Source organism: Gracilinanus agilis, chromosome 2 (assembly GCF_016433145.1).
Source record: "Gracilinanus agilis isolate LMUSP501 chromosome 2, AgileGrace, whole genome shotgun sequence".
Taxonomy (NCBI): Eukaryota; Metazoa; Chordata; class Mammalia; order Didelphimorphia; family Didelphidae; genus Gracilinanus; species Gracilinanus agilis.
In genome coordinates, this window is record NC_058131.1 from 529,967,451 (window position 1) to 529,993,188 (window position 25,738).

General features: G+C 44.7%; 1 protein-coding gene across 2 annotated transcripts; it reads left to right on the forward strand.

Annotated features, from left to right (window-relative positions):
• The first annotated feature begins 1,172 nt into the window (after nt 1-1,172).
• BMF (Bcl2 modifying factor) lies at nt 1,173-24,633 on the forward strand. Of its 2 annotated transcripts, none has more exons than XM_044662218.1 (3): nt 1,173-1,474; nt 3,791-3,951; nt 24,443-24,633. In XM_044662218.1, exons 1-3 carry the CDS (start codon nt 1,183-1,185, stop codon nt 24,542-24,544), a joined length of 555 nt encoding a protein of 184 aa, XP_044518153.1. In that variant the 5' UTR covers nt 1,173-1,182; the 3' UTR covers nt 24,545-24,633. The 2 variants fall into 2 exon arrangements, with proteins under 2 accessions (XP_044518153.1, XP_044518152.1); XM_044662217.1 differs by having other exon boundaries at nt 1,183-1,474; nt 3,791-3,888.
• Nucleotides 24,634-25,738: the final 1,105 nt, after the last annotated feature.

The following is a 25,738-nucleotide window of genomic DNA, read 5'->3' on the forward strand; positions in this document are numbered from 1 at the left end:
TCTCTCCAAACTTAGATGTGATCTGTTCAGATGCTTCAGAAAAACACAGTTTACTTTGGATTGTGTTTGAAGGTGAGAGGTAAAACAAGTTGTTTTTGATGCCATCTTTGACAAGTTTTGCACCATGGCACTCAGTTGAAGAAAGGGCATGGGAGAAAGATCATTCTGCTTTTGGGCATTAGCCCAGGATTTAGCTTTCTCTAAGCTGTCTGTCTGCAAAAGGCAGCTATGCTTCTTAGTTACCTGAATGACCATAGATAGTAGAAGGTGGAGTAATGCCAGAGTGATGAGGCTGAGTTGTACTTCCTCTTAGGAGGCAGGATACACAGCTCCCAGGTTCAGCTAGGGACAGGCACAGGAACCTTTAGAAGTAAAGGTTCATCTCCCAGTGGACATCTGGAGAGCAGATAACTCAGTTCAGCAAGTCTCCAGATTCAGAGCATCTTGTTGTGACTTGGTCTCTCCCAGAAACCTTACCACCACCAAAGCACCCTCCAGTGCTTATTGGCATTGAGGGTTGAGCATGTAGGGGTGGGGCTTAGGAGAAAGTTAGACAGCTGGGAGGGACTTGAGCAGGTTCTGGAGCTGGAAGCGGGGCTGCAAGGTTATTGTTGGCTTTTGTTGTTGTTGCTCAGCCTAGAGTTTAGTTCTGCCTGAGTATGGTGGTGAGCTAGCTCTTTAGGGCAGGGATTATACTTCTTTCTTACTTGTAGAGAACACTGTGTCTATAGCCTGCCTGAGTGACCTCATACTCCCAGGGCAGGTGAATGACTTGGTATCTCCCCCACCCCCCACCCCCCACTACTTTCATTGTTTACCATTTACTAAATACCCCATAGCAGCACCTAGACTTTGCAAGCAAGTCTCATAGCAGCCAAAATAGCATTTGCCAAGAACACTCACAGTCTGAACTTCAGACAGGCCTGTTCAGGAAAAGAAGCCAAGGATAGAGGAGGCTATGGGCAGCCTAGGAGAGGGTCCGGGTGTGTTGGGTTTTACCCAGGTTGTTTTGGGAGATTTTTTTTTTGTCTTCACTTATAAGTCCCCTGGGCCAAGGCTATATGCTAGCAGTTCCTGACCTTATCCATTGGCTAAGGAGGAGCATGGAGAACAGGGGTATGAATCTTCCAAGGGGTTGGGGAGGGGCACTCCAAACTTGACTGCCTTTCCTTTCCAGGAGAGATGGAGCCTCCTCACTATGTGGAAGAGCTAGAGGACGATGTGTTCCACCCGGAGGACTCAGAGCCTGGTGCTCAGCCAGGGGGCCTGACCTCAGCTGCTCTGTTTGCCCAGAGCCAGCCTGACTATATGCTGGATGGGCTGCAGCTTTTCCCTCTCACCCACTGCTGTGGCCCAGGGCTTCGGTCAGTTGGCCAGGAAGATAAGGCCACTCAGACTCTCAGTCCAGCATCCCCCAGCCAAGGTGTCATGCTGCCTTGTGGAGTGACTGAAGAGCCCCACCGACTCTTTTATGGTAAGTTTGGGTACCTCTTCCCTCTGTTCTCCTTCCCTCTGGAGTTCAGGGGAGAGGGAAATTTCCCTTCTAATAAAGTTATGGCAGTGGTCAACAGGAATATTAAGTCTTCCTTTCTCTGCTTTCTGAACCCTAGGTTTTTTCCTGCTCCTTGCTAGAGCAGTTACCATTCCTCATAAAGCTAGATTGCCTTGCTCATCATTATCATTCATTAATTTTTTTTTACCATTCATTTATTCAGTCAACAAATAGCAATTGAACACCTACTCTGTGTAAGGCATTAGGGTTAAGTGCTTTAGGAATTTAGAGTAGGTATTCTCTCACTAATCTAAGAATATCACTATTCTGGTATAAGACGGGATTATATTAGATGACTTTTAAGGCCTTTCCAGCACTAACATTCTCTTTTTTTCCCATATTCTTATGTCTTTGTTGGTTCTACTCTGTGGGGACTATAGACTTTTTCTCCTTTACAGAATGGGAACAACCCAATCCTTTTAATTGTGTCTCCCCCTCTTCACACATCCTGGAAGGCCCTTTGGGTGGTAGAAATAGACTGGTCATGCCTTTCTGGTTTGGTGTTGGTCTTCTTTTCAGGAGGTGAGCTAGAGGAAAGCCTCACCTAATAAGTTATCTAGGACCTGTGGTCCTAGAGAAAGAGCGGTGAAGGGGAAGCCAGAAAAGTGCTTACCCAGTCCCTCTGGGTTATCACTTGGTCTGTTGTTACACTGTAGTTCCCTCTGGAAGAGAATGTTCCTAAGGGCCAAGTTTGGCTCCCAGCTTTTATTGAAGACTACTTGTGGTTAGAAGGAGAGCAGCATAAAGTTGCCAAGTCCTGGTTGGGCTTGGCTTCGTGCCGAGAGAGGGGCTGGTCCTCTGGAACAGGGTGGCTTAAATCCTGGCAGATCCCATTCCCATTCCCTAAATTTAAGAGGTATGAAGGGCAGACATAAGGAGTGAGACTGGGCATACAGCCCATACAAAAAGGAGAGGGAAACCAGGTTCAGAAGTTATCTTACGTTTCTAGGACGAGGCATAGGACCTGTGGTGACTGCATTTTTTCCCAGAGGGAACTGTTGGCTTGAGCAGTTAGAAAAGGAGGGGAGGGAGTGGAGAGGCTGTGATCTGAGGGATGTCTGGAGTCCCTGCATTCAGAAACTGTTGGGACAGGGCATCCCAGAGGTCCCAGCTGGGGCTGCCTGCAGAAGGACTTTGTTTTTCCTATGGCCTGAGGCGATCTCTTCTTGGTCTTGGCAGGGTTGCCTGAAGCCTGCTTGAGGTTTTCAGGCTTATCTTCCTTTCCAGCTCCACCTTTTGGCCCTTTGCTCAGTCCCTTAGACTCTTGAAACCCCAAACCCAAAAATTCCTTCCAGAGAGTGGCTTCACCCTGGAGGGGCATGAGCACTTAATTATGGTAATATACAACTTTATAAATAACCCTCAGATTTGTTACAAGTCTGCTCTTTTGAACAGACTTTACTGACCTTCTAGCCTAATTTTATACTCCCTTTCATCATTTACATTGTTTTCCATCCAGATTGGACTGTTTGTGTTTTCCCACCACAGTATCTTTGCTCACGGTGTTCTGTGTACCTGGAATGCCCTCCTGTATCCTTCTCCATCCTTTAAGGATAACCTTACCACTTGCATAGGAAGCTTTTCCTGTTTTCTCTTTCACTTTCTTCCCCACCTCCCAACCAGGTGTGACCATTTTTCTCTTCTCATTCTTCCTATATGTTTTCATCCTTCCTATATGCCCATCATGTTCCAGGCTGTACTGTTATTTGTGTATATCAGCTCAGGTACCAAGTTTTATTTCCCTATTTCTTCCCCCACAATACCACCTAGCACTTAGTTAAGGCCCTTATTTTTTGTTTGTTAAATCGAAGAAAGAAATGAAATCTATTCTTCCTATATAAATTCTTTGTTAACCTACCTGGGCAAATTGATGAGAGATTGTTTTTACTATGGAGTCTTTGCCAGAGCTGAAATGTATACTTTGGTTTTTTATCAAGCCTCCAAAATATCCATCAGAAGGAAGGAGGGCTTAAGAATTAGAGGGTCTGAGTTCAAATATGACCTCTGATCATTACCTTCCCCCAAATGATCTTGGGCAAATCACTTAACCTTGTTGAGCCTCAGTTTCCTCATCTGTAAAATGGGAGGGTTGTAGCAGATTGCCATTGAGCTCCTCACTAGTGATCCTCACTCTATAACAATGGTCCTTCCTAAGCATTTTCAGTTGAAGCCCTCAGGAAGGACTATTGTGTGAAATACTGGCCGATGTAGACCTTTTTTCTCCTACCATCTTTTCAGGCAATGCTGGATATCGACTTCCCCTCCCAGCCAGTTTTCCTGCTAGCCTGCGGCTTGGAGAGGAGCCCCCTGAGGAGCAGTGGGAGCATCGAGCCGAGGTGCAGATTGCCCAGAAGCTTCAATGCATAGCGGACCAGTTCCATAGACTCCACATGCAGCGGGTAGGTATCAGGTTAGATCGGTGCCAGAACCATAAAACCCCTGCTCTGCCTTTCTCTCATTTGAAATTCTCATCCAGACTTGGGGCATCGTTCTGTAGGACAGTTGGGCTCTTCTTTGACTCAGGATTCCCATGGTTTCTGAGAAATAATTGGACTCAGTTTTGGGGAAAATCTTGAACCCAAGAGATGAGAGAAAGAGCTTCACCTTGATGGGGAGCCAGGAGATATTAAAGGAGGTTGTAGTGAGATGGGAGCTCTGAAAGGGTTGGGAAGCAGCTTGGTCACCATCCCCACCTCCCCCATCCCTTTTTGCCCCAGCACTGTCACCCCTGAGGATCGGAGTGGATGCCCAATCTCCACCACAGCTTATGCATTCAGTGCAGTGGAGGGAAGGTTAACCCAGGCAGTGGGGCTCCAGCACGGGAGGGGGAAGCTGTGGAACCGGTTGTAATTTGACACTTTCCAGCTGGGGAGACCGCCTGATCTGATGTCTCTGTCTGGGAACCAGGGCCAGGGACTCAGGAGAAAATAGTACCTCTGAGAATCCCTCCTGGCCTGGGGCTCTGGGGTGCCCGGTGGCAGCCCGGCAGCCTGGCCCTGGCACCACCACAGTGGAGCATCGCGTGTCAGCTAAGCATGTGGCAGAGTTAGTCAACAAAGGCGGCGGCGGCCGGCTGGCTCGTGCGGGAGGAGCTCTGGAGTGCCACGGGCTGCCCCCCCTGCACTAGGCCTTTCTGAGCTAGTCTGCCCAGCCAGAATACTTAACCCTTCCCCCCCTGGCAAACAGTTTGGACTATCGCCAGGCAAGGAGAGATGTCTCCGGCCCATTCTGTATCGGAGGATGCAGTGCTGAGTGTGAATTCAAGTCACTTGGAAATTGAATTAAGCCATCATTGAGGTGCACCATCCTAGCTGGTCTGAATTAAGTCAGTGGTAGCTGTATTTTTTTCCAGTTACCCCATAGACTAAAGGATAATTCACTTTGGTACACAAGATTAATAAGTGATTTCAGAGAGGCAGGGACCTGGTCCCCAATCCCCACCCCCCTTTGGCATCATAACTGAACAGTTGCTGGATCTTGGAATATCTTTATTGCGCTCCCTTTGGCAGCAGTCATTTCCCAGGCATAGATAGGGCTGTATAGGCTTAGCTCTGAGTCTGGGGTTGGGGGAGGAAATAAGACAGAAAATGGGGTTGCCAGTGTGGGCCCACAAATACTTTCTGGGTCTTTTGCTGGGTCTTTACTCAGAGTGGGGCTAGGTGGGTTGTGGAAGGACAGAAGCAGCGATAGAGTGTTAGGTAGCAAGAAGTCATCTCTAGAGAACAGGGAAATGTTACATCTACAAAAGTGGCTTGGAAATTGTTGCTCTGACCCTGATCCAGAGACCCTGTCCCCTTGTTTCTACTCCAGGGGTCTCACGTCTATCCATCCCTTGACTTCCCTTTTGGCTTCCATCCTGGGCCCTTGACCCAGTTCTAGCTGGTCCCAGTTCTTTCCTGGGCCTCCCTTTTCCATCTTTACTCTGTCCCCTAATCTATTCTCTCCATTACTGGATCTTACACAGTGGTTTGGCATAGGGAATTGCTGCTCAGAACGGTTTCTTCTCTGTAGTCACACATTTAGGGCTGGAGGGAGCTAGAGACTAAAGCATTTTGGGGCCACACACTCCTCCAGCTGGAAGGGATCCTCGCTTCGTCTGTGTATCCAATAACTTCTTTGGTCTCTGGCGGTGGGAGCTAACTGGTCAGTGATTTCTCCAGGGCGCTCCCGTAGGGCTAGTCTGGTGTGAGATTTGTGAGATGTGGGGTGAAGGCCCCCTCCCTACCCTTTCCCAGGCTTGGCTTTCACTCCTGGTGACTCCTCGGTGCTACATGAACACGTTTTCACCTAAGGAGAGTTTCCCCTTCAAACACAACTGAGAAAAGGTAGTAGGGAATCCTTTCTTTTCAGGGATTTGGCCCTCTTTTGGCTTGGCTGCAACTAAAATTCTTTCAGCTTCTAACCTCGGCCTCCAGGCTCTGGCTACTAAACAGGAAAAGGTGACCTGGGAGAGTAGAGTGGCCCCTTTAAGAGCACAGAGTCAACTTCCCAGCCCTACTTAGGCTCTGAGCCAGAGGCACTCACTATTCAATCTCAGTCTGGGTTGCTGACCTCCCAGGGCCCTGGCCATCTCAGCTAGGGGGAGGGGAACTGGAGGACAGCCTTCCAGGGAAGCAAAAGCTGAGTGCTCAGTGGGCAGACCCTGACTGCGCCTCCTCCCCCAATTCCAGTGGCTTTGGAATGATTTTAAATTTTGACTGTCCAACCTGTTTTCTCAGCTCCAACATTATATAAAAGCCACGCCCTAATGTTATTTCTCTTCTCTTTGAAAATTTCCCCCATCGTTTTTTTTTTTCTTTCTTTCTTCCTTCCCTTCCTCTCGGTTCTAACACCGGGCTCCCTTCCTGCCTCTAGTGCCTGTGGGGAGAACATAAGCAAGAAGCCACAGATATTCTCTCTTTTAGGCCTGTTAGAAATGGACTTTAGAAAATAAGCCACTTTTCACATTGGTCTCTTACTGACTGGCATCTCACATCTACAAAGCACTATTGTCTTTATTCCGTGGGGCCCATTCTTGCTCTTACTCTTTCCCTCTTTACAGGACGGGAAGTTGAAGCCTACAATGGTGAAGGGATGGGGCACTAGGACCCCAGGCTTCTGTTTATTCCCTCGAGGTGTGCTCTTTCTTCCTGCCTGGCCTTATTTCCATTTGTTCCTTCCTAAAGCATAGCCAAGACATAATCTGTGGCTTTGGCCAAGGCTTTCTCCCTTGGAGACTGGGTCCAGACTCTGGGAGATCATAAAAGCATAGTTCTAAAGAATTTCTGAGCCCTTCTAGTTACACAAAGGCACACAGGTAGTAAGGGTCAGAGAGGGGATTTGAATGTGGATCCTCTGCCTCCAGAACCAGTGCTTTCTTTTCCAAGTTTTCTTTTTGAGATGACTTCTGTAGAGTGGAAAGAGCTCTGAATTTGGTGCCAGATGATCTTGGGTTTGACAGATTGCTTTTCAAATGGTACAATGGATGGAGCACCAGGTCTGGAGTCAGGAAGACCTGAGGTCAAATATAGTCTCAGACACTGTGTGAACTTGGACAATTCATTTAACCCTGTTTGCCTCAGTTTCCTCATATGCTAAATGAACTGGAGAGGGAAATGGCACATCATGCCAATATCTTTGTCAAGAAAACTCCACATGGGGTCATGAAGAGTTAGGCATGACTGAAATGACCAAACAACTTATCTATGAAGCCTTGGACAAGTGATGACACCTGTAGGGGCCAGAGTGTCCTTGGCCACTAGATGAACCCCAAGGTTCCTTCTCACTTAAAGAGTCTCATTTGTCGTCCTGGGTAGGAGAGATTAGTGTTGAGTAATACAGTCAGAACCAAGGAGGCGAGAAGTCCTAGCTAGTATGTAGGGTTCCTAAAAAGGATGAAAAGAAAGCTTCTTTCTACCTCCTCAGATCTTGAGACACTTCCACTGGGCTAGAGTGGTTTTTTTGATGAGGATCTATTTTATATTCCTAGTTTCTCTGCCTTCCCTCAGATATTCTTTCTGTAAAGTCAGGGAAACCTTGTGAAGAGGAATAGGTCAAGGTCAGAAGGCTAAATAAAGTTGAAGATGGATCTGTGGTATTGAAAAATACGACCATAAGGAGAACACAGAGCCCTAAATGTGTCATTAAATGGAACTCCAGTGAGGAAACTGTCTGAAACAGAATATATACTCCTTAAAGGCAAGGAGAATACCTTAAAGGCAAAGAGAGAATATCTCCTTAATATTTTTTCTTTGTCTCCCTAGTGTCAAGAACACGCCTGGTTTATAATAGACACTTAATAAATGCTTTTCAGTAGATTGATTGTGCCAGCCAAAATCACTCTGATAGCTTTTCAGTTGAAGACTTGGCTTATTTCCCAAGCTTCATTGCCCTCTGGGGACTGGCACAGTTGTGCTTCTGGTCATTTAGGGACAGATACTCAGGTTAAAGAGCACTGACTTGAAGACAGAAAATCAAATTCAGTGATGTGCCTGCTAATGGCTTTTTGGGTTTCCAAGGCAGTTGGAGGTAATATTACCTCTTCCTATCTACTTATAGGCCCTATTCTTCTTATTACTCCATTTGTTTAAACCCAGAAGCATAGGCTTGGCCTCTTTGATGCATGCCTGAATTGATAAAGTGTGCTGGGCAGTCCCTGAGGGTTGGCCTTTGGTGTTCTCTGAGTTCATATGATCTTCTTTCTAAGGAAAAAGATAGAAGCATTTCCTGGCTACTTCAATGATACCTTGCTAGAACCTACACATAGAAGGATCCTTGCTTCTTACAACACAGGACTGGTTCCCTCGATGTACCCTACCTCATCTCCATCATAGCATGGCATGAAGGAAGGCATGTGTGGCTCAACCATCATGCATAGAGGATGGGTCTCATGGTCTACTTGTAGAAGAGGCTGGTAGGCCCTTTAAACCGTGGAACATTTCCCAGAGATCTCATAAAGTGAAGGCACCCTTGGCCGCAAAACACCTAGCTAAGCAAACCTACAAGGAGACAGGAATTAGGCACCTAAAAACTGTTCTTTTCTTTGTACTGGGAGATTAATTCCACCCATACCAATATGACTTAGAAATCCTAAGTATAATCACTATTAGGTCCTTAGAAAATTAATTCTGGGTGAGGTTTCACTCATGTTACAAGCTAAAGCATCATTAGGACAGTTTGAGGACCAGGAGTTAAAATGTAAACTTAATTTTTTAACAACCTAGCAAAAAATTTATATAAAAAGTTAGGCACTTTTAAAATTTAACTTTTTAACAGGCCATTAAAAAGTAAATTTAATTTGTAACATAGACCTAGCATCTAGCTTATATAAAAGGTTAGGCACATTGGGGGAGACATCTTTCAGGTGATTTCTGTTGATTGATGGTGAAGGTTGCTTCCTGCTTCTTGAAAGGGGGAGCAGACTGGGTGTATGGAATGAGGCATACATGACCAGCATTTTGCTTTGTTTGGCTTGATTATACTATTTGTTACAAGAAAAGATTCTGATGTTAGGGAGGTGCTGGGATGCAGGGGGGTGGGGTGGAGAATGCTATATAAAAAGGAAAAGAGGCTCAATGAAACATTTTTTAAAAGTGAGAAGGCCAGCCTAAGCTGTTGGCTTATGTGGTGTATTAGACTTATCAGTGCCTTTTCTGCCCAGTGCCTGGCTCGTTAGCTTCCTGGCCTTTGAAAACCCTCCCATTGTTGGAGAGTGGTTTTTCTAAACCAAGACTGTGGCTTAGCCTCTAAAAGGGGGTGGTCCTGTGTTGGGGGGACAGGAGAGACTCAGAGACTGATGAAAAGGACTCCCTAGGGAGTCAACCTTTGCCACTGGAGTGGAAAGCCTGCCTGGAGCACTTCAGAAAGGTGGTAAGGGGGGATGCTGGGCAGGAATGGAGTTGAGGGGGGTGGGTAGAGGGGTAGTTGTTGAGAGAGGGTGTTCGTGAGAGCCCGATCTTCTGGGCCCTGTGTTTGCTCTGTGGCTGGCTCTGTTTATATCGCTCGCTATATTTAGCCTCTGAGTCATCTGTGTGGCTGACAAGGGGCCGAGTTCCCCACAGGCTCTGCACCTGACAACTCCAGGAGAAGGGGCCAGTTAGTCTCTCTCCACCATGGCAGGCATGTGTATGAGTGTGTGTGTGTGTGTGTGTGTGTGTGTGTGTGTGTGTGTGTGTGTGTTGTTTGTGTGTGTGTATGTGCAGGGGAGGGGGCAGGGATTATACGGGTGTTCTCATTGGGAACAGAGATAGGGGTTTAGCTTGGATTTTAACCTGTGCTACTTACTGATGGCAAAAACAAAACCAAAAACAAACAAAAAAAAACCCTGGCTATTCCTGCTATGGCCAGAACAAAGTGTGTATAAAAGAGACGGGAACTTAGAGCCTTCTTCTCTACTTGGGTTTGCAGTATCCAGGAAGGAAAGCCCCAGTGGGGTAGAAACCAGCTAGCCACAGGGACCCTTGGGAGGAGCTGAGTCTTACCTCTCCACAGCCGTTCATATCCAACTAGCACCCTACTCCCCTTCCCCTATAGAGCCAGAGGACTCAGGTTAAAAATCCATTCTAGCCATTTACTGGGTGTATCCCATAACTTGTCCAGTCCTCAGTTTCCCTATTTGTAAAATGAAGGACTCGGGTGAGATACCCTCTGAGGCTCAATCCAGCTCCAGATCTCTGAACCTGTGAGCTATTACTTCTACCCCTGTGTCCTACAGCAATCAGATATCACAGTCCTACACCAGGCTCCCAAGAGGTTGGCAAAGAGTCTTCTTCACTTCTCCAATTGTGGCCCAAAAGGAAGTGAGGCGCCAAGGGGGCTTTTTTTTTTTTAAACCCTTGTACTTCGGTGTATTGTTTCATAGGTGGAAGATTGGTAAGGGTGGGCAATGGGGGTCAAGTGACTTGTCCAGGGTCACACAGCTGGGAAGTGGCTGAGGCCGGGTTTGAACCTAGGACCTCCCGTCTCTAGGCCTGACTCTCACTCCACTGAGCTACCCAGCTGCCCTGCCAAGGGGGCTTTTTAGAGAAACTGGGCAATGGACTTTATAGCTCTTACAACCCAGACCCATACCCAGATTGCTCAGTTATGTTGACCAGCAAAATCATATGGTGATGAGGTAGGGAAAGAGGGCCTGTGGGTTTGGGGGAGTGGGGCAGAATTGATCCAGCCCCTTCACCTCTCCCCTAGCCTCTTTAGCCTTCCTTCCCTTACAGCCTCCCCCAGCTATTGGAGCCAGCCTCTTGGGTTGGGTAAGAAGGGAAGCATGCTGCTGTTGGGCATGAGAACGGGCTGTCCTAACACTGCCCTTTCCTCCTCGCGAGGCGATTGGTGTTGCCATGGTGGTGACTTCCACTTCCTGTAAGCATGACATCGAAGGACACTGAGCTCTTGGCAAGGTGGTTTTTTCCTTTTATTTTCTGTTGTTTTTTTTTTTTAATATTGTTTCTTACCGTAGGGTGAAAGAACTGAAACACTGATATTTTGGAAGTTTCCCTTCAATTTGTCTTTCCTGGCTGGTCTGTTTCCTGCCCAGGGTCTGTTCCTACCTATGGGATTCAGTCTCCTTTAGAGCTATATACAAAATTCAGCCTATCTTGGTGCCAGGGAAGAGAGGGGAACAGAATGGGAATAGCTCTAAGGTCTGATAGTCTAGAGAGGAGAGAGGGTGTTTCTTTGGTCTCATTGAGACCCCTTTCAGTAGGATCATAGATTAAGAGCTGAAAAGGCTCTCAGAGGAAGTCTAATCTGATCTCATCATTTTACAATTGAGGAAACTGAGGCCCAGGGAGGACAAGTGATTTTTCCAGAGTGATACAGGTTGTAAGCATTAGAGGCTGTATTTGAACCCAAGTCCTCCAGAACCAGTGTCCTTTCTCATGTTGGAATTTCTCCACAAAAATGAAGATAAAGCCTAAACTTGCCACAGGCTCCATTTCATTGCTCATTAGTCCACATTAAAAAAAGAAAAACAAAAACAAAAAACAAATCCCTTACCTTCTACCTTAGAACCAATAGTAAGTAGCAGTGCCAAGACAGAAGAGCAGTAAGGACTAGGCAATTAGGGTTAAGTGAGTTGCCCAGGGTCACATGGCTAGGTGGGTCTGAGTTCAGATTTGAACCCAGAACCTCCTGTCTCCAGGTCTTGCACTCTATCCACTGAAGTGCCTAACTGCCTCCACCCCTACCACAAAATACAATTAATGACTAAGTATTTATTAAGTTCCTACTATGTGCCAAGTAGTGTGTTGGGTACTGGAAATACAAAGACAAAAATAAAATTGTCTCTGACTATCAATGAACTTGTATTTTGTTGTATATTGTAGAATGGAGAATAATAGGATCACAGAATCATAGATCTGGAGCCGACCTGAAAGGGCTAGTCAAACTCTCTTAGTTTACAAATAAGGAGACTGAGGCCCATAAATCATTCATGTCAAAAGCAGCAGATCTGGTATTTCCTTTTAAGTCCTTTGAATTGGACTTTGTGTGCTTGCGCGCGCGCGCTCTCTCTCTCTCACTCTCTCTCACTGTCTCAGATATAGGACCTATATAGGATTCATATAGATTGAGGATAATTAAATGAGAGGGTATATAGATCCGTTCCTGAAACATTCACCTGAATTTTCATAAATAGTATCAGGTTTCCTACTTATTTATATTCTAAATTCAGGCATGTTTTATCTTTCTGCTTTTATCTTCTTTGGGCCACGGCTCCTTTAAAGCTTACTAGACTCTTGTTTCTAATATCTTTATCAAGTGATTATTGATTAGGAAACAAGTTCCCTTGATGTTATTTCTGTGACAGATTCACAAAAGTGAAGAGAACACTGTTAGAACGGCAGAAAACCCGAATATCGATAATACTAACTAGCTGTGTGACCTTGGACAAGACCTTCAACTTCTTTGAAGCTCTCTGAATTAGAGTAGAAGGAGCACTTGTCCTTCCAACCTCATGGTATCATTATGAATAAGACCCATGGAAGTAGCTTCATCAAAGATGAAGCACTTTATAGTTCGAAGTATGAAATAAAGTGAGGCATCTCAGATTTGGAGGGGGCCTTTGAGGCCATCTAGTCCAACCATGGTACCTGAACAACAGCCTCTTTTGCAATCTACTTGGGTAGTGGTCATCTAGCCTTTGTCTGATGCTCTCCAGTGAGGGAAGGGGGGAAGTAACCGATTCTTTCTCTTAGTATCTCATTCCACTTTTGGATAATGCTTATCATTTAGGAAAATTTTCCTTATATCAAACCTAGATTTGCCTCGTTGTGACTTCCTTGGAGTGCTCCTGGTCCTGCCATCTGGGACTAATCAGGATGTCTTCCAGATGACAGCCATTCAAATACTTGAAGACAGCTGTCATGCCCCTTCTCCCCCCCAAACTGCATTACATACCTCCCCCACCTCTGCCAAGTCTTCACTTCTCCAGATTAATCATTTTCAGTTCCTTCAACTTATCCTGATATAACATGATCTCAATTCCCTTCACCTCTGGATGTTCTCCGTTTATCAGTGGCCTTCCCAGAAATGCCCAGAACTGAACACAGTACTCCAGATGTAGTCCAGCCAGGACAAACTATGGTGGGCCTTTTCATTGCCCTAATCCAGGTTACCACCCCTCTGTCCATGGGTCCTGAGATCCAGTTAACTTTCTAGGCCACTGTTTCATATTTTCACACTGCTGATTCTCGTCAAGGATCTGGGAGATGGTTTGAAGGGTATTGCTGTTCAGTCATTTTTTTCCGTAGTGTCTGACTCTGTGACCCCATCTAGAATTTTCTTAGCAAAGATACTAGAGGGGTTTGCCATTTCCTTCTCCAGCTCATCTGACAGATGAGGAAACCGAGGCAAACAGGGTTAAGTGACTTGCCCAGGGTCACACAGCTAACATGTATTTGAGGCCAGATTTGAACTCAGGAAGATGAGTCTCCCTGACTTCAGGCCTGGTACTATATCCATTGTGCCACTGAGCTGCCCTTTGGAGAGGTGAGGGTGTTACAGTCTATAATGGGGAAGTTTCCACACCCGTGAAACTACCCCTGCACTGAAGGGAAAAAAAAATAATAGCTGATGTTGCTACCATGCTCTAAAGTTTACAATGTGCTTATATCACAATATCCTTGTTTCTGGTCTTACACAACCCATCTAGCCTTACTTTGCTCTGGATGTATCTATAGCTATATAAAATCATTGCTTGCTGTCTTTATATCAGTTCTAAACTAGAAGAATGGCAAGGGTTAGGCAACTGGGGTTAAGTGACTTACCCAGGGTCACACAGCTAGAAAGTGTCTGAGGCTCAGTGGACCTATATTTCCACTGGGATTGAGAACTCCTTTGTGAGGAAGTTCCTTCTAAGAATGCAGATCTGCAAATGTTTTGCAATCAATAGTCTTGGTGGGTTAAAGGCCTTAGAGAGGCAACATAGTAGAGAGGATAGAGAGCTGGCCTCTGAGTCTGGATGACCTGAGTTCAAATCTTGCTTCTGGCACACACTGATTGGATGACCTCAGGCAAGTCCCTTTTTGTCTCTGCATCCCATTTACCTTGCCTTATCTGTTTTTTAAAGTAAAAGTGCCAAGATAGAAGAATAGTAAGGGTTAGGCAGTTGGGGTTAAGTGATTTGCCCAAGGTCACACAGCTAAGAAGTATCTGAAGTCAGATTTGAACCCAGGACCTTCTGTCTCCAGGCCTGGCTCTCTTTCCACTGAGCCACCCAGCTGCCCTGCCTCACCTATTTTGGAATTTCATGGGTTAAATTTTCTTAAAAGTGATCCAAACCTATATTCCTACTCCTTTGTATTTCTTTGAACTAAACATTAGCTTATGAGTGCAGGTGGGACATGAGGGATGATGAAATAGTGTTTGGTAGAGAAAGGAGAAACAGAAGTCCCAGTGACCAAACTGGGAGCTCTGATCCTATGTACTGAGGGCTGGGTGTAGCCTCCATGCCCTCAGACAGAAGCTTTGTGGGTCAGGGCAAGGTAGATTGTGTAACTCAACCTTGTCAGATAAAATGAACAGCCGTAATTTATTTATTTTTTACTAGTTGGATTTTGCCGTAGGCAATGAACACAAAATAATTCTTTTAATATTGTCCGGACACAGTTTTTGGCCCCAGGCAAGGGGTTCACTCCTAGAGTGATTTCTTTGTATTCCATTCCCTGAGCTATTTTGATGACTGGGAGCCTACTTCGTACACCAGCAAGTTCTGGGTCATGAAGAGAGTGACGAGGAGACGGCATAGCTTATTGGAAGGATGATGCCCACCGCGGCAGAAGACCTGCATCTGAGTACCCAGCTCTGCTATGGAGTAGTTTTATAACTGAGGAATTTATTTAACCTCTTTGAGCATTGATTTCCTTCTCTGCCAGATGAGAATAACAATGTTTACGAAGTTATTGTTAGTATTGGATGTGTGTAAAAACACTTTGTAACCATTCTACCACTTAATGGTTTTTTTCCTAAATGCTTATTACTGGCTGTTTTAGGATTGATACAAGTATCAGTTCCAAGGCAGAAGAGTGGTAAGGACTACGAGTTTAAGGGACTTGCCCAGGGTCACACAGCTAGGAAGTGTCTAAGGTCACATTTGAACCCAGGACCTCCTGTCTCCAAATCTGGCTCTTTATCTACTGAGCCTTGCTGCTATCTATCTATCTTGCTGCCCCTCACTTACTTTTGTTGTTTAGTCTGTTATTGCCATTTCAGTCTTGTTTGACTCTTCATGACCCCATTTGGGGTTTTCTAGGCAAAGATACCGGAATGGTTTGTCATTTCCTTTGCCAGCTTATTTTACAAATGAGGAAACTGAGGCGAGTAGGGTAGGGTCACACAGCTGGTAATTGTCTAAGGTCAGCTTTGAACTCAGAAAGATGAGAAATGCTAAATGTCACTTAGGGGTTGATGAAAATAAAGGTATACTTTTCTTTTTTTTCCATTAAATTATGGACTTGGACTATGGACTAACTCTATCCATGAAACCCAGGGATCCTAGAACCTCTGCCCCAGATAATGCAGTCAAGCTTCTGGCCAGAAGTAATGGTGAACTGGTCACTGGTATACCTACCCTAATTCTGATAATGACACTTGAATAAAGTAGTTATCCTGTTTTGTACTATTTGACCTTCAGGACTCTACTACCACCTACTACCTTTCATCATAATGGCCAGTAATTACAATAACAGGCAGCTAAGTGGCTCAGTGGTTAAGAGCTTTGAGTCTGAGTTCACATCCAGCCTTAGATACTAGCAGTGTGGCCTTGGGCAAGTCATTTAACCTCTGCAGTCTGGGAGGCAGTAAAGGTGGTCCAGTAGTTAGAGCTTGAGTCTGGAGTCAGGAAGACCTGAGTTCAAATCCAGCTTTAGACACTTCTTTGCTGTGTAACCTGGGCAAGTCATTTAATTCTGATTGCCTGATAAAAGAATCCACTAGAGAAGGAAATAGCAAGCCACTCCAGTATGCTTGCCAAGAAAATTTCGTGGGTAGCTATGGTCCATGGAGTCATGAAGAGTCAGACACGATTGAACAACAATAAATAATAATAACAGTAATTATCATTGCATATATTCTCTTCCTCAATGCCTAAATTTGCCTTTCAGTATCCTATTGAATACTGTTACAGAAACATTCAATCAGTCAGCCTACCTTTATTAAGTGCCTTCTGTTTACTGGACACTGTGTGAGGCTCTGGGTTTACAAAGAAAAGCAAAAAACAATCTCTATTCTCAAGGAGTTTCATGGGAGAGACAGTATGAAAATAATAAAATAAAAAATAAACTACATACAAATATATACAGGATGAATTGGGGATAGTTTCCAAGGAAAAGCTCTAAGATTAAGAAGGTAGTGATTTGAGTTTATATTATGAGTCTCGCTGTAGACTATCATCTTTTTTTTTTGTGTGTGTGTGTGTGTTTTTTAAATGCTTACCCTGTCTTAGAATTAATACTAAGTAGGGGGCCAGGTCAGTGGCTTACTGGATAGAGAGCCAGACCTAGAGAGGGAAGGTTCTGGGTTCAAATATGGCCTCAGACACTTCCTAATTATATGACCCTGGGCAAGTCATTTAACTCCAGTTCCCTAGCTCTTACTGCTCTTTTGCCTTGGAACCAATATATAGTATTGATTCTAAGACAGAAGGTAAGGTTTAAAAAATTAATAAGTTCCGATGTTCCTTAGTAACAACTCTTAAGACAGAAAGGCAAGGGCTAGTCAAAAGGGATTAAGTGACTTGCTCAGGGTCATATAAAGAAAAAGTGTCCAGGGCCGATTTGAAACTAGGTCCTCCTGACTCCAGGCCCAGTGCTCTATTCCCTGTGTCCCCTCACTGCCCTTCCAGCCTAGCATCCTTTGGAATGGCTCTACCATGCATCCTGCAACCCCGAAGGAGCTCTTTGGGCACTAGTTTCTTTTATAGGCCAAAGACCATCTAGTGAGTCTGGATCTGCAGCAGGTTGCACAAGGGGTCATCTTGATAGCTGGATGCCAAGTACAGACTCTCCCAGTCTCCCCTGCCCCTGAAGGAATCTTGAACAATAAATCTAATTCTCTGGTGTTTTGGTGTTGTCGAGCTCCTTGTGTTCTTTTCAGAAAGAGTAAGCTTCCTTCCTTCTTCCCGTGTTTCTCTCGCTGCCTTCCCTCCAAGCAGTTTTTCTTTCCTCATTAGTCAAACCTCTTTGTTTCAAACTTTTTTTTAAGTTGTTCTTTGTAATCAGGATCTTCTTTGATTTTTCTTAACTCGAGTGGCTTGGTTTCCTTTTAGGAAGGGCCTTTTGGGGGCCCCTTGATGACAAGGGAAGATGGAGTGGAATGTATGTGTATATGTCTGTGTCTGGGGGCTCATGTGAGGGCTGGGTATGTATTACACAATTCCCATTCTGTGTTTGTCACTCAGTGCTGCTGATGCAGTGGAGTTCACAAGGTCCCTGGATGACTGAGTCTTGGTCTCTGGCTTTCTTTCAGGCCCCACCCTCCAGGGATGGTACAGCTAGGTAGGAGCGCTGAATCAGAATCTTAGGAAGATACATGAATAACAAGTGTAAAATGTTAAAGGAGAAAGAGACTTAGCTCAGTGCCTTCATCAGGAAGAGACAGCCTAGTGCTTTCATTTTGCATGTGAGATAATGGATACTCAAGAGAGGTAAACTGATGTACCCATCATCACATGGCAAGCCTGTGGCTGAACCAGGATGAGGATCATAGGATTTAGAAATGGAGGGGAAATTTGAAATCATCTTGGAGGTCAGCTAGATGACTCAATGAATTGAGAGCCAGGCATAGAGGTGTGGGAGGTCCTGGGTTCAAGTTTGACCTCAGATACTTTCTAGCTGGGAAACCCTGGGCGAGTCATCTAACCCGCATTTCCTACCTTTTATTGCTCTTCTAAGTTTTGGAACCAATATAAAGTACTGATTCTAAGATAGAAAATAAGAAAAAGGAAAGAAAGAAAGAAATCATCTGATCTACCCTGTTCATTTTACTGGTAAGGACACTCAGGCTCCCAATCTCTAGACTCAAAATATAATATTCTTCTCACCATACCAAATTCCTTCCTTTGGTTGTAAAACTAATGGCCCATAAGTTCCCTTTAGTCCTAAAGATATGATCCTGTGATCATAGAATGCAGAAAATTTGATTCTCAAAGTAGGCTCTTGTATTTTCTCTCTCACTTGAAGGTCTTCCTTTAGATAGATTCTTGAGGAGGTCATGGTAGGAGGTCTTGACCCTGTAGTACTTATCTACTTTGGAGCCTTGATGAGCGTAGGAATTCTTTCCACAACTCCTCTGATATATGTATTTCTTTTCCATATTTTCCCATAATTCCTTCCCCAAAGGGTCTACCTAATAAGCTGGAATCGGGCCAACTAGCATTTATTAAATTCCTACTATGTGCCAGAGACTATGCTAGTCACTAGGGACACAATGACAAAAATGATACTCTTCCTGCCATCAAGGAGCTTATACTCTTACTGACCTTCTTGTTCTTTTAATGTCTTGGAAGGTACCAACATAATAAACATAATGAGTGCTTTATGTCTGGTTTGATCCTTACAACAGCCCTGGGAGGTAGATGTTATGATTACTTTTCTTAATTTCAGGGCTTGTTCTCTTTTAATTATTTCCCATTTATCCTGTATATATTTGTTTTCATGTTGTCTCCCCCATTAGACTGTAAGCTCCTTGAGGGCAAGGGTTGTCTTTTGTCTCTGTAGTCTTTTGTATCCCTACCCCTTAGCACAGTGCCTGGCACATAGTATACACTTAATGAATTTTTATTGATTGATTATACTACAGATGAGGAAACAGAGGCTGAAGAGGTTAAGTGACTTGGTTAGTTATACAACCAGTAAGTGAATGAGGCTGGATTTGAACTCAGATCTTCTAGACTTCAGATCTGGGACTCCACTTACTCATTGTACCCTTTAGGTGCCTATTGATCAGGCTGATCTTTTTAACTGTTCATTTCTGGGCTTAGTTCATTGTTGAATGTAGCATCCAGCCAAGAAGTACCTTGAAGAAGTACCAACAAGTATCTGAGAAGTACAAATTCAGTAGACTGCCCAAATACTAGATTTGGAGTCAGAGGACTTGAGTTAGAGTCCTAGCTCTTGACCCTTACTACTGATATGATCTCAAGCAGTCCTTCCACATCTTAGGGCCCCTGTTTCTTTATAAAACGAGAACATTGGTTGGACTAACTGGCTTCTCCAATCCCTTCTGGCTCAAAATCCAACTGTATAGGCTGATCCACTACATTGGTTCTTGTGGAACTCTATAATGATTTAGGCCTTCCGCCTAATGGTGCTCCCTTTCCTGAATCAGCTGAGCCTTCCCTCATGGGCAGCAGTTTCAGTTCCTCAGCTGATTTTTCTCTCCACATACAACATTAGCATTATTCCCCAGAAATGCTCTCAGAAGTTGTTTCTCAAGAGCTCTTGGTGCTGTGCAATCAAGAATGCAGCTTCTCAGCTAGAATTACCCTTTAAGAAGGAAGCCTTTCTTAACCCCGCCAACTACTAAGTTCCTTCCCACCCCTCATTGCAATCACCTTACATCCACTTTGTATTTTTCTATTTAACAGAAAGTGGGGGTCAATTCTCAGGGGACCAAGTAAGGTGGGGGCTAGGGAATGCAGGTACCTCTGCCCACCAATAGACATTGTCTCCAGCATTCTGATACACATGTGGGCTCCTTCAGTAGAATGTCAGCTCCTTGAGAGCAGGTACTATTTCACTTCTTGGTTTTTAGCTCTATAACCGAGCACAGTGCCTGACCCATAGTAGTCCTTCAGTCAATGCTTTTGGTGGACAGATTCCCCTATTGGGAATGTATGAAATATTGAAGTAAATAGACTCACTTGTATGTGTAGATGATGTGGTAATGGTATAGCAAATGTGGCAATGACAGCATACACCTTAGGGCAGTGATGGGCAACCTTTTGAGCTTGGTGTGTCAAAATTTACCAAAAAACCGAGCATAACTCGGGTGGTATGTCTCTTTGAGAAAAAAAAACCACAATTTTGTGATGTTTATAGTTTAAATAACAAAAATGTATAATTGTAATATATAACTGTATTTAATAAACCAAAAACTAATTATTTAACTTACCTGCTTAGTGTTTTGGCTTACAGACCTCTGGCACAGAGTGTCTACACTACAGCAAACGTTTCATCCTTGGCATGCAGCCCCATACTTCTCTGTATGTGGCCTCATGTCATTGAAAATGACTACATGTGTCAGTGCTGACATGCGTGTCATAGGTTTGCCATCAGGGCCTTAAGGGATGGAGTTGGGATACAAAGCAATCTTGGCAGGCTTAGAACTATGGGCTGAAAAGAATAGGATGAAATCTAATGGAAATACAAATGAAATCCTACCTGTGAGCTAAAAAAATCATCTTGGGAAGTATAAGATGGATTAGACAATCATAAAGATGATCCAGGAGGGGTTCTTATTTCTTAATCTTTTTGTGTGGGAGTCTGATGAATCCTATGGGCCCCTCCTCAGAAGAATGTTCTTAAATACATAAAAGAAAGTCCATGGTATTGAAAAGGAAACTAATGATAATGAAATGCAGTTGTTAAATTATATTTTTTTAAACCCTTACCTTCCATCTTGGAGTCAATACTGTGTATTGGCTCCAAGGCAGAGAGTGGTAAGGGCTAGGCAATGGGGATCAAGTGACTTGTCCAGGGTCACATAGGTTAAAGTATTTTTTAAGAAAAGTTCATAGACCCAGGCAGGGTAAGGTACCCTTGACCTTGGGATTTCAGTGGACCACAAGCTCAATGTGAGTCAGTTCTGCAAAATGGTGACCAAAAAAGCCATTGTGACTTTTCAACTGAATTAAGAACAGCATAATATCTAGAATGTAGGTAATTCCATTGTACGGTGTCCTAATTAGAGCACATCTAGAGTACTGGGTTCCATATTTTAGAGTGAATTAAAGTAAGCTAGAGTGATCTGAAAGGCAGCTTGGTACAGTGGGCAGAGATGGCATTCTGACCATCTTCTTGTTTCTGTATTCCATTCTTGCCTCCAGCTGGGCACTCCAGCTTCCACCTTAGGGTCTTGCTCTGATTAGTGAAGGTTTATTATTATATCTGTAGCCCTCCCTACCAGCTCTCTCTATTGTGTTTGTGCCTTCCCTGCTTTCCACAGCTTGCTATGGGATCAGTAACCAAATCAGTACTGTCATTCCTGGAAAGAACATATCACTAAGTTGTCTTATGATTCCATTCACTATCTTTACAATTTTCTAGGAAAAACATTCTTCTGCACCTTGGCTTTCTTCACTCCTTTGTTTTGTGATCTCCCCAGTAGAAACTCTTTGAGGTCAGGAACTGAGTTGTTTTTATTCTCAGGTCTTAGCATAGTGCTTGGCACATAAGTACTTAGTGAGTAGTTTTTCATTCATTCATTCATTCATTTATCAATTTAGGTTGAAATCCCACCTCTGGTGCTTATTACATTGTGACTCCTTTATCTATAGTAGATCTCAGCTTCTTCACTGTAAGATGAGGAGGGTTGGACTAGATGACCTCTGAGGTTCTTCTCACCTTTATATCTGTGATCCTAAGAACCCATGATGATGGAAGGAATGAAGGACAGGTCTTCATTGTTGAAGAAACTGGGGGATGTTTATACTGGAAAGAGAAGATTTAATAGAGAGGCATGACAATTGTCTTTAGGTATTTGAAAGGCTGTTGTTTGGAAGGGCATTTGACTTCTGCTTGGCCCTAGAAGGCAGGAAAAGGGGCAATGAGTGGATATTGGAGAGTGGACAAATTTAAGGTTTATCAGAATAGAAGAAAACTCTCATTATTAGAAAGTTACCCAAAAGTGTAACAGACAGCCTTGGTAGCATATTCTGCTTCCAAAAGGTCTTTGGTCATTTTTTGGGAGATACTGTATTGGAGATTCTTGATATATGTTAGATTAGATCTCCAACTCTTACTTTTATCAGTTTTTCCCCAAGCCCGAAGATGGGTCAGTGGTAGATCTTGGATTAAAATTCCAGAAGTTTGGTTAATTAAGTCATGGGTTCATAGATCTCTTATTGGAAAGGACTCCAGAGGCCATCTAGTTCAACTTCCATGTTTTGTAGATGAGGAACTAGGGCCCAAGGAAGCAGCTTGTCCAACATTAGCCTAGAGAGGGTAAGCTTCACATTTGGGATTCAGACCTAAATCCTCTGATTCTAGAGCCAGACCTCTCCCACTGTACCCTGCTGTCTCTGCTGTGGTTTTGAGTTGGTTTCCTGCCATGTTCTTCACTCCCAGTGAATAGAGGGAGCAGGTGGTTTACTCAGATAAAACAAGAGGGTAGCGTGGTGGGAACAGGAGGAAGGGTTCAGCTTGATTGTTTCCTTGGAGGCAGGGGTTGTTGTGTAGGAGAGTGGGGGAATCCTTCACCAGGGGAGAGGCAGGGATTCCACCAGGGCAACCTGCCCCACCTGAAGAGCAGCTCTGCCTCTCATCTCACTCCTTGTGGCACCACCCAGATTTAGCACCTGTCTCCCCCTACATCTGGGGGAAGGGTAGGGGCCAAGAGCCAGGAGCAGTCTGCTGCCTGCTGCCTGCTGCCTGCTGCCTGCCGCCTGCTGCCTGCTGCCTGCCTGAATAGACACGTCTGCATCTGAGTCCATTTTCACTTAACCAGACTTTAAGCCCTGCGCGTGTTTCCTCATTTACTGTGTTTGTTTACAAAACAGGAGGAAGTCATCAGTCTCCCCCTGGCACTTATCTGTAGGCCTTCTTCAGTGGCACAGCCCTGTTTTCCCTTGGGCTCCTAACTATGATTGCTGACCCCCCTTTTCCTGCTGATTACCCCCTTGGGGAGAGGAGCAGAATGCTGCTGCCTATTGGACTCTTTAAGTGTCCCCAAGGGCATCTCTTTGCTCATCTTGGTGAAACCACTCAGGCCAGGTACCCTAGAAGGCATCTCTTATCTCTGGGGCCAAGGTCAAAGGAGAGGGAGAACCTAAGAAGGTAACTACTGCTTAGGGAAACCGTGGGGGAGATTGGCTGCCAGATGCTATTGCTATTGGTATTGGAGTCAGGAAACTTGGGGTCAGAATGGAGTTTGGCTGGAACTGACTCATGATGTGATATTCAGGCCATCTGACTCATACCCTGAGTTGCCTGGTGCCATAGCCCAAGCCTCCTTTAAGAAGAGGTTCAAGGCCCCTGGGGAAACTTTCTTTTTATGAATTTTCTCAAATGCTTGATTTGCTGACTGGGCCACTGGAAAAGCTCCAGTACAGAGGGTTCCTCATTGCTGGTTCATGGGGGCTTTCCACCATGTTCTCCCTTCAGGACACACTCCCCTAACCCGTCCTCCGGGCCTGGCTGGCTAGATAAGGAGAGAATTGTTCTTTTCTTGTACAAAGACCCTCCTAGTCAGCCAGCCAGGGGATGATGGGAAGCAGAGGAGTGCCTCACTCTCCAATCTTTCTTGGGCCCAGAGAAATGTTACCTGTTTGGGTAGGGCACCAGCAGGAGTCCTGAAGACCACTGACCCCTGAACTCTGCCTCCAGTGTTCTTGCCTAACAGTAGGACCTGGGATAACCTCCCGGAGTGTAGTGTGCATGCTTTGTTTTTGTTTTGTTTTCAAGTATGCTCTTGCTTAAGGTTTAATTGGCTCCAGTCAGTAGGAAAGGGCTCCAAGAGGGATTATTTATGGCTTACTGTCAAGAATAGCTATAAAAAGGGCAGGACTGAGCTGGAGATGCTGGGAAGGGAAAGCAGGGTGCGCAAGTGTGTGTATGTGTGTGTGTGAGTGAGTGAGTGTGTGAGTGTGTGTTTGCACTGGATGAAATCAGATTTTTGCTGCCTCAGCAGTGTGGTTTAAATTGAAGATTAACCCTTTGACCTTCACAGTGTCAAATCACTTGCAGATGGAGACTCCCTCCCCTTTCCCTACCCCCCTCCCTTGTTCTCTGTGTTACTTTGGGGGGAAAGGGGCACTTTTTTCCCTTTCTTTCTGAAAAAAGTTTGTTGTTAGTGCAGCTGGGGTTTGAGAGCCTCAGGAGCCAATCTGATTAAAAGCAGCACTTGGCTAAACTCTAAAATCCTGCAAGCAGGAGGGGGAAAGAAGTTTAATCCTCCTGTGCACAAGGCCTAAAGAGTCTGGGCTTTTCTTTTTAATGTTAGAACCGACAATTGTTTGGGGAGAACTTCACTTTCTCCTCCCCATCACCTCTCCCTCTCCCCTCCTTTTGGTAGCTTGCCGTGCTGATAGAATTAATAGTACCTGCCCCAAGAAGTGTGGAACTGAACTTTTATTGGAGTTGATAAAGACTCTGTGTGGGATTTAGGTGTGTATGTATAAATATGTACATATTTATATATATGCATATATATATATAGTTTTGTGTGTGTTTCCATATATATCTGTATTTTTTCTTTCAGCACCAGCAGAACCAAAATCATGTGTGGTGGCAAATCCTCCTCTTCCTTCACAACTTGGCCTTGAACAGAGAGGAGAACAGGAATGGGGCAGGCCCTAGGTGAGGCATTGCTGCCCCTCTCTGTGTGAGGACCACAGGGAGAACTCCTCCCTACCCCACCCCTGGAGCAGGACATCAGGGAGAACTCCAGGAAAACTGGCACTGTCTTGTGAAATTTTTATTATTATTATTGTTATTATTATTATTATTTTGAAATTTTTTTTGTTGTTTGTTTCTGGGGTTTCATCCGTTTGTTTTCCTTTCTTTCTGTACATAAGACCAACTCAACAAGGGACATTTTCTTTGCTCCCAGCCATCTCCCAGGCTGGGGATCCTTGGTCAAACACTGTTGAAGGAAAGGCTGGTGTGTCTTTATTGATGAGACCTTCTGCTGGCTCCTGGCAAATGGACCTTTGAGGCAATAGGTCACCAAGCAGTGAGTGCTTTCTTCCTATGGACAGTGCTAACTAATGAAGAGAGAGGAGCTGGGCCTGGCCCCCAGGTCATGGAACTTGCTCTTCATAGCTGATGTTGGGACTAGAGTCTAATGCTCAAGCTTGGAGATTGGGTTGGTTCGAGGAAAACCAAACCAGATTTGCTGATATCAGTCCTGTGTTGACCACTTTGCCTGGCTTCTCCTATGACCCCCTTTCCAGCAGCTCTTTTACTGCAGATTGTGGCTGTGAATTCTTTCCCCAAAGATCGAAGAGAAGATAGGTTTGCTGAGCCTAAAACAGAGTGGTGCTGGGTGGTAACACTGTTCTGACCACTACCATTTGAACATAATGGACATTTAACCAATATTGGGCTTCCATCTTGGATACGCAACCAATCAGGGACTAAAGGGTTAGCAAGTTTAGCAGTCATTTAATCAGTTACAAATCTAGGGCCACATCTGACCAGTAGCAGCGCCAGAGGATGGGATCCCGTGGCCAGCCACCTCAGGGTCTCTAGCATTACTTCCAAGGACCACGTGGGGTGGGTAAGGCTACTCTGGCATTCTCAGGGGTCTGATTGAGTCCACAGCCACAGAGTGAACCAAACTTAGAAGCAGGCCATGGATCTGAGTTGGCAGTGACCCCAAAGTGATAAGAACATTTTCTTCTAGGGACCAGAGTCACTCAAAAGTAAATTGACTTTCGTCTTGAAATAAGTGGAATGGTCAGTCAGCTTGTTCATTTTCTTCCTTTGTGGGGTGAGGGCGAGGAGGGAGATCGAGGGTTGTCAGCTTCTTTTTGGAAAGACCACACTGATGAAG

What these genes read in the sequence shown, in the direction of transcription:
- BMF (XM_044662218.1), top strand. Translation starts at nt 1,183, where the DNA reads ATGGAGCCTCCTCACTATGTGGAAGAGCTAGAGGACGATGTGTTCCAC. An exon ending in GCCCCACCGACTCTTTTATG is followed by an intron (nt 1,475 to 3,790) that starts GTAAGTTTGGGT and finishes CCATCTTTTCAG; the next exon opens with GCAATGCTGGATATCGACTT. An exon ending in ATAGACTCCACATGCAGCGG is followed by an intron (nt 3,952 to 24,442) that starts GTAGGTATCAGG and finishes TTTTTCTTTCAG; the next exon opens with CACCAGCAGAACCAAAATCA.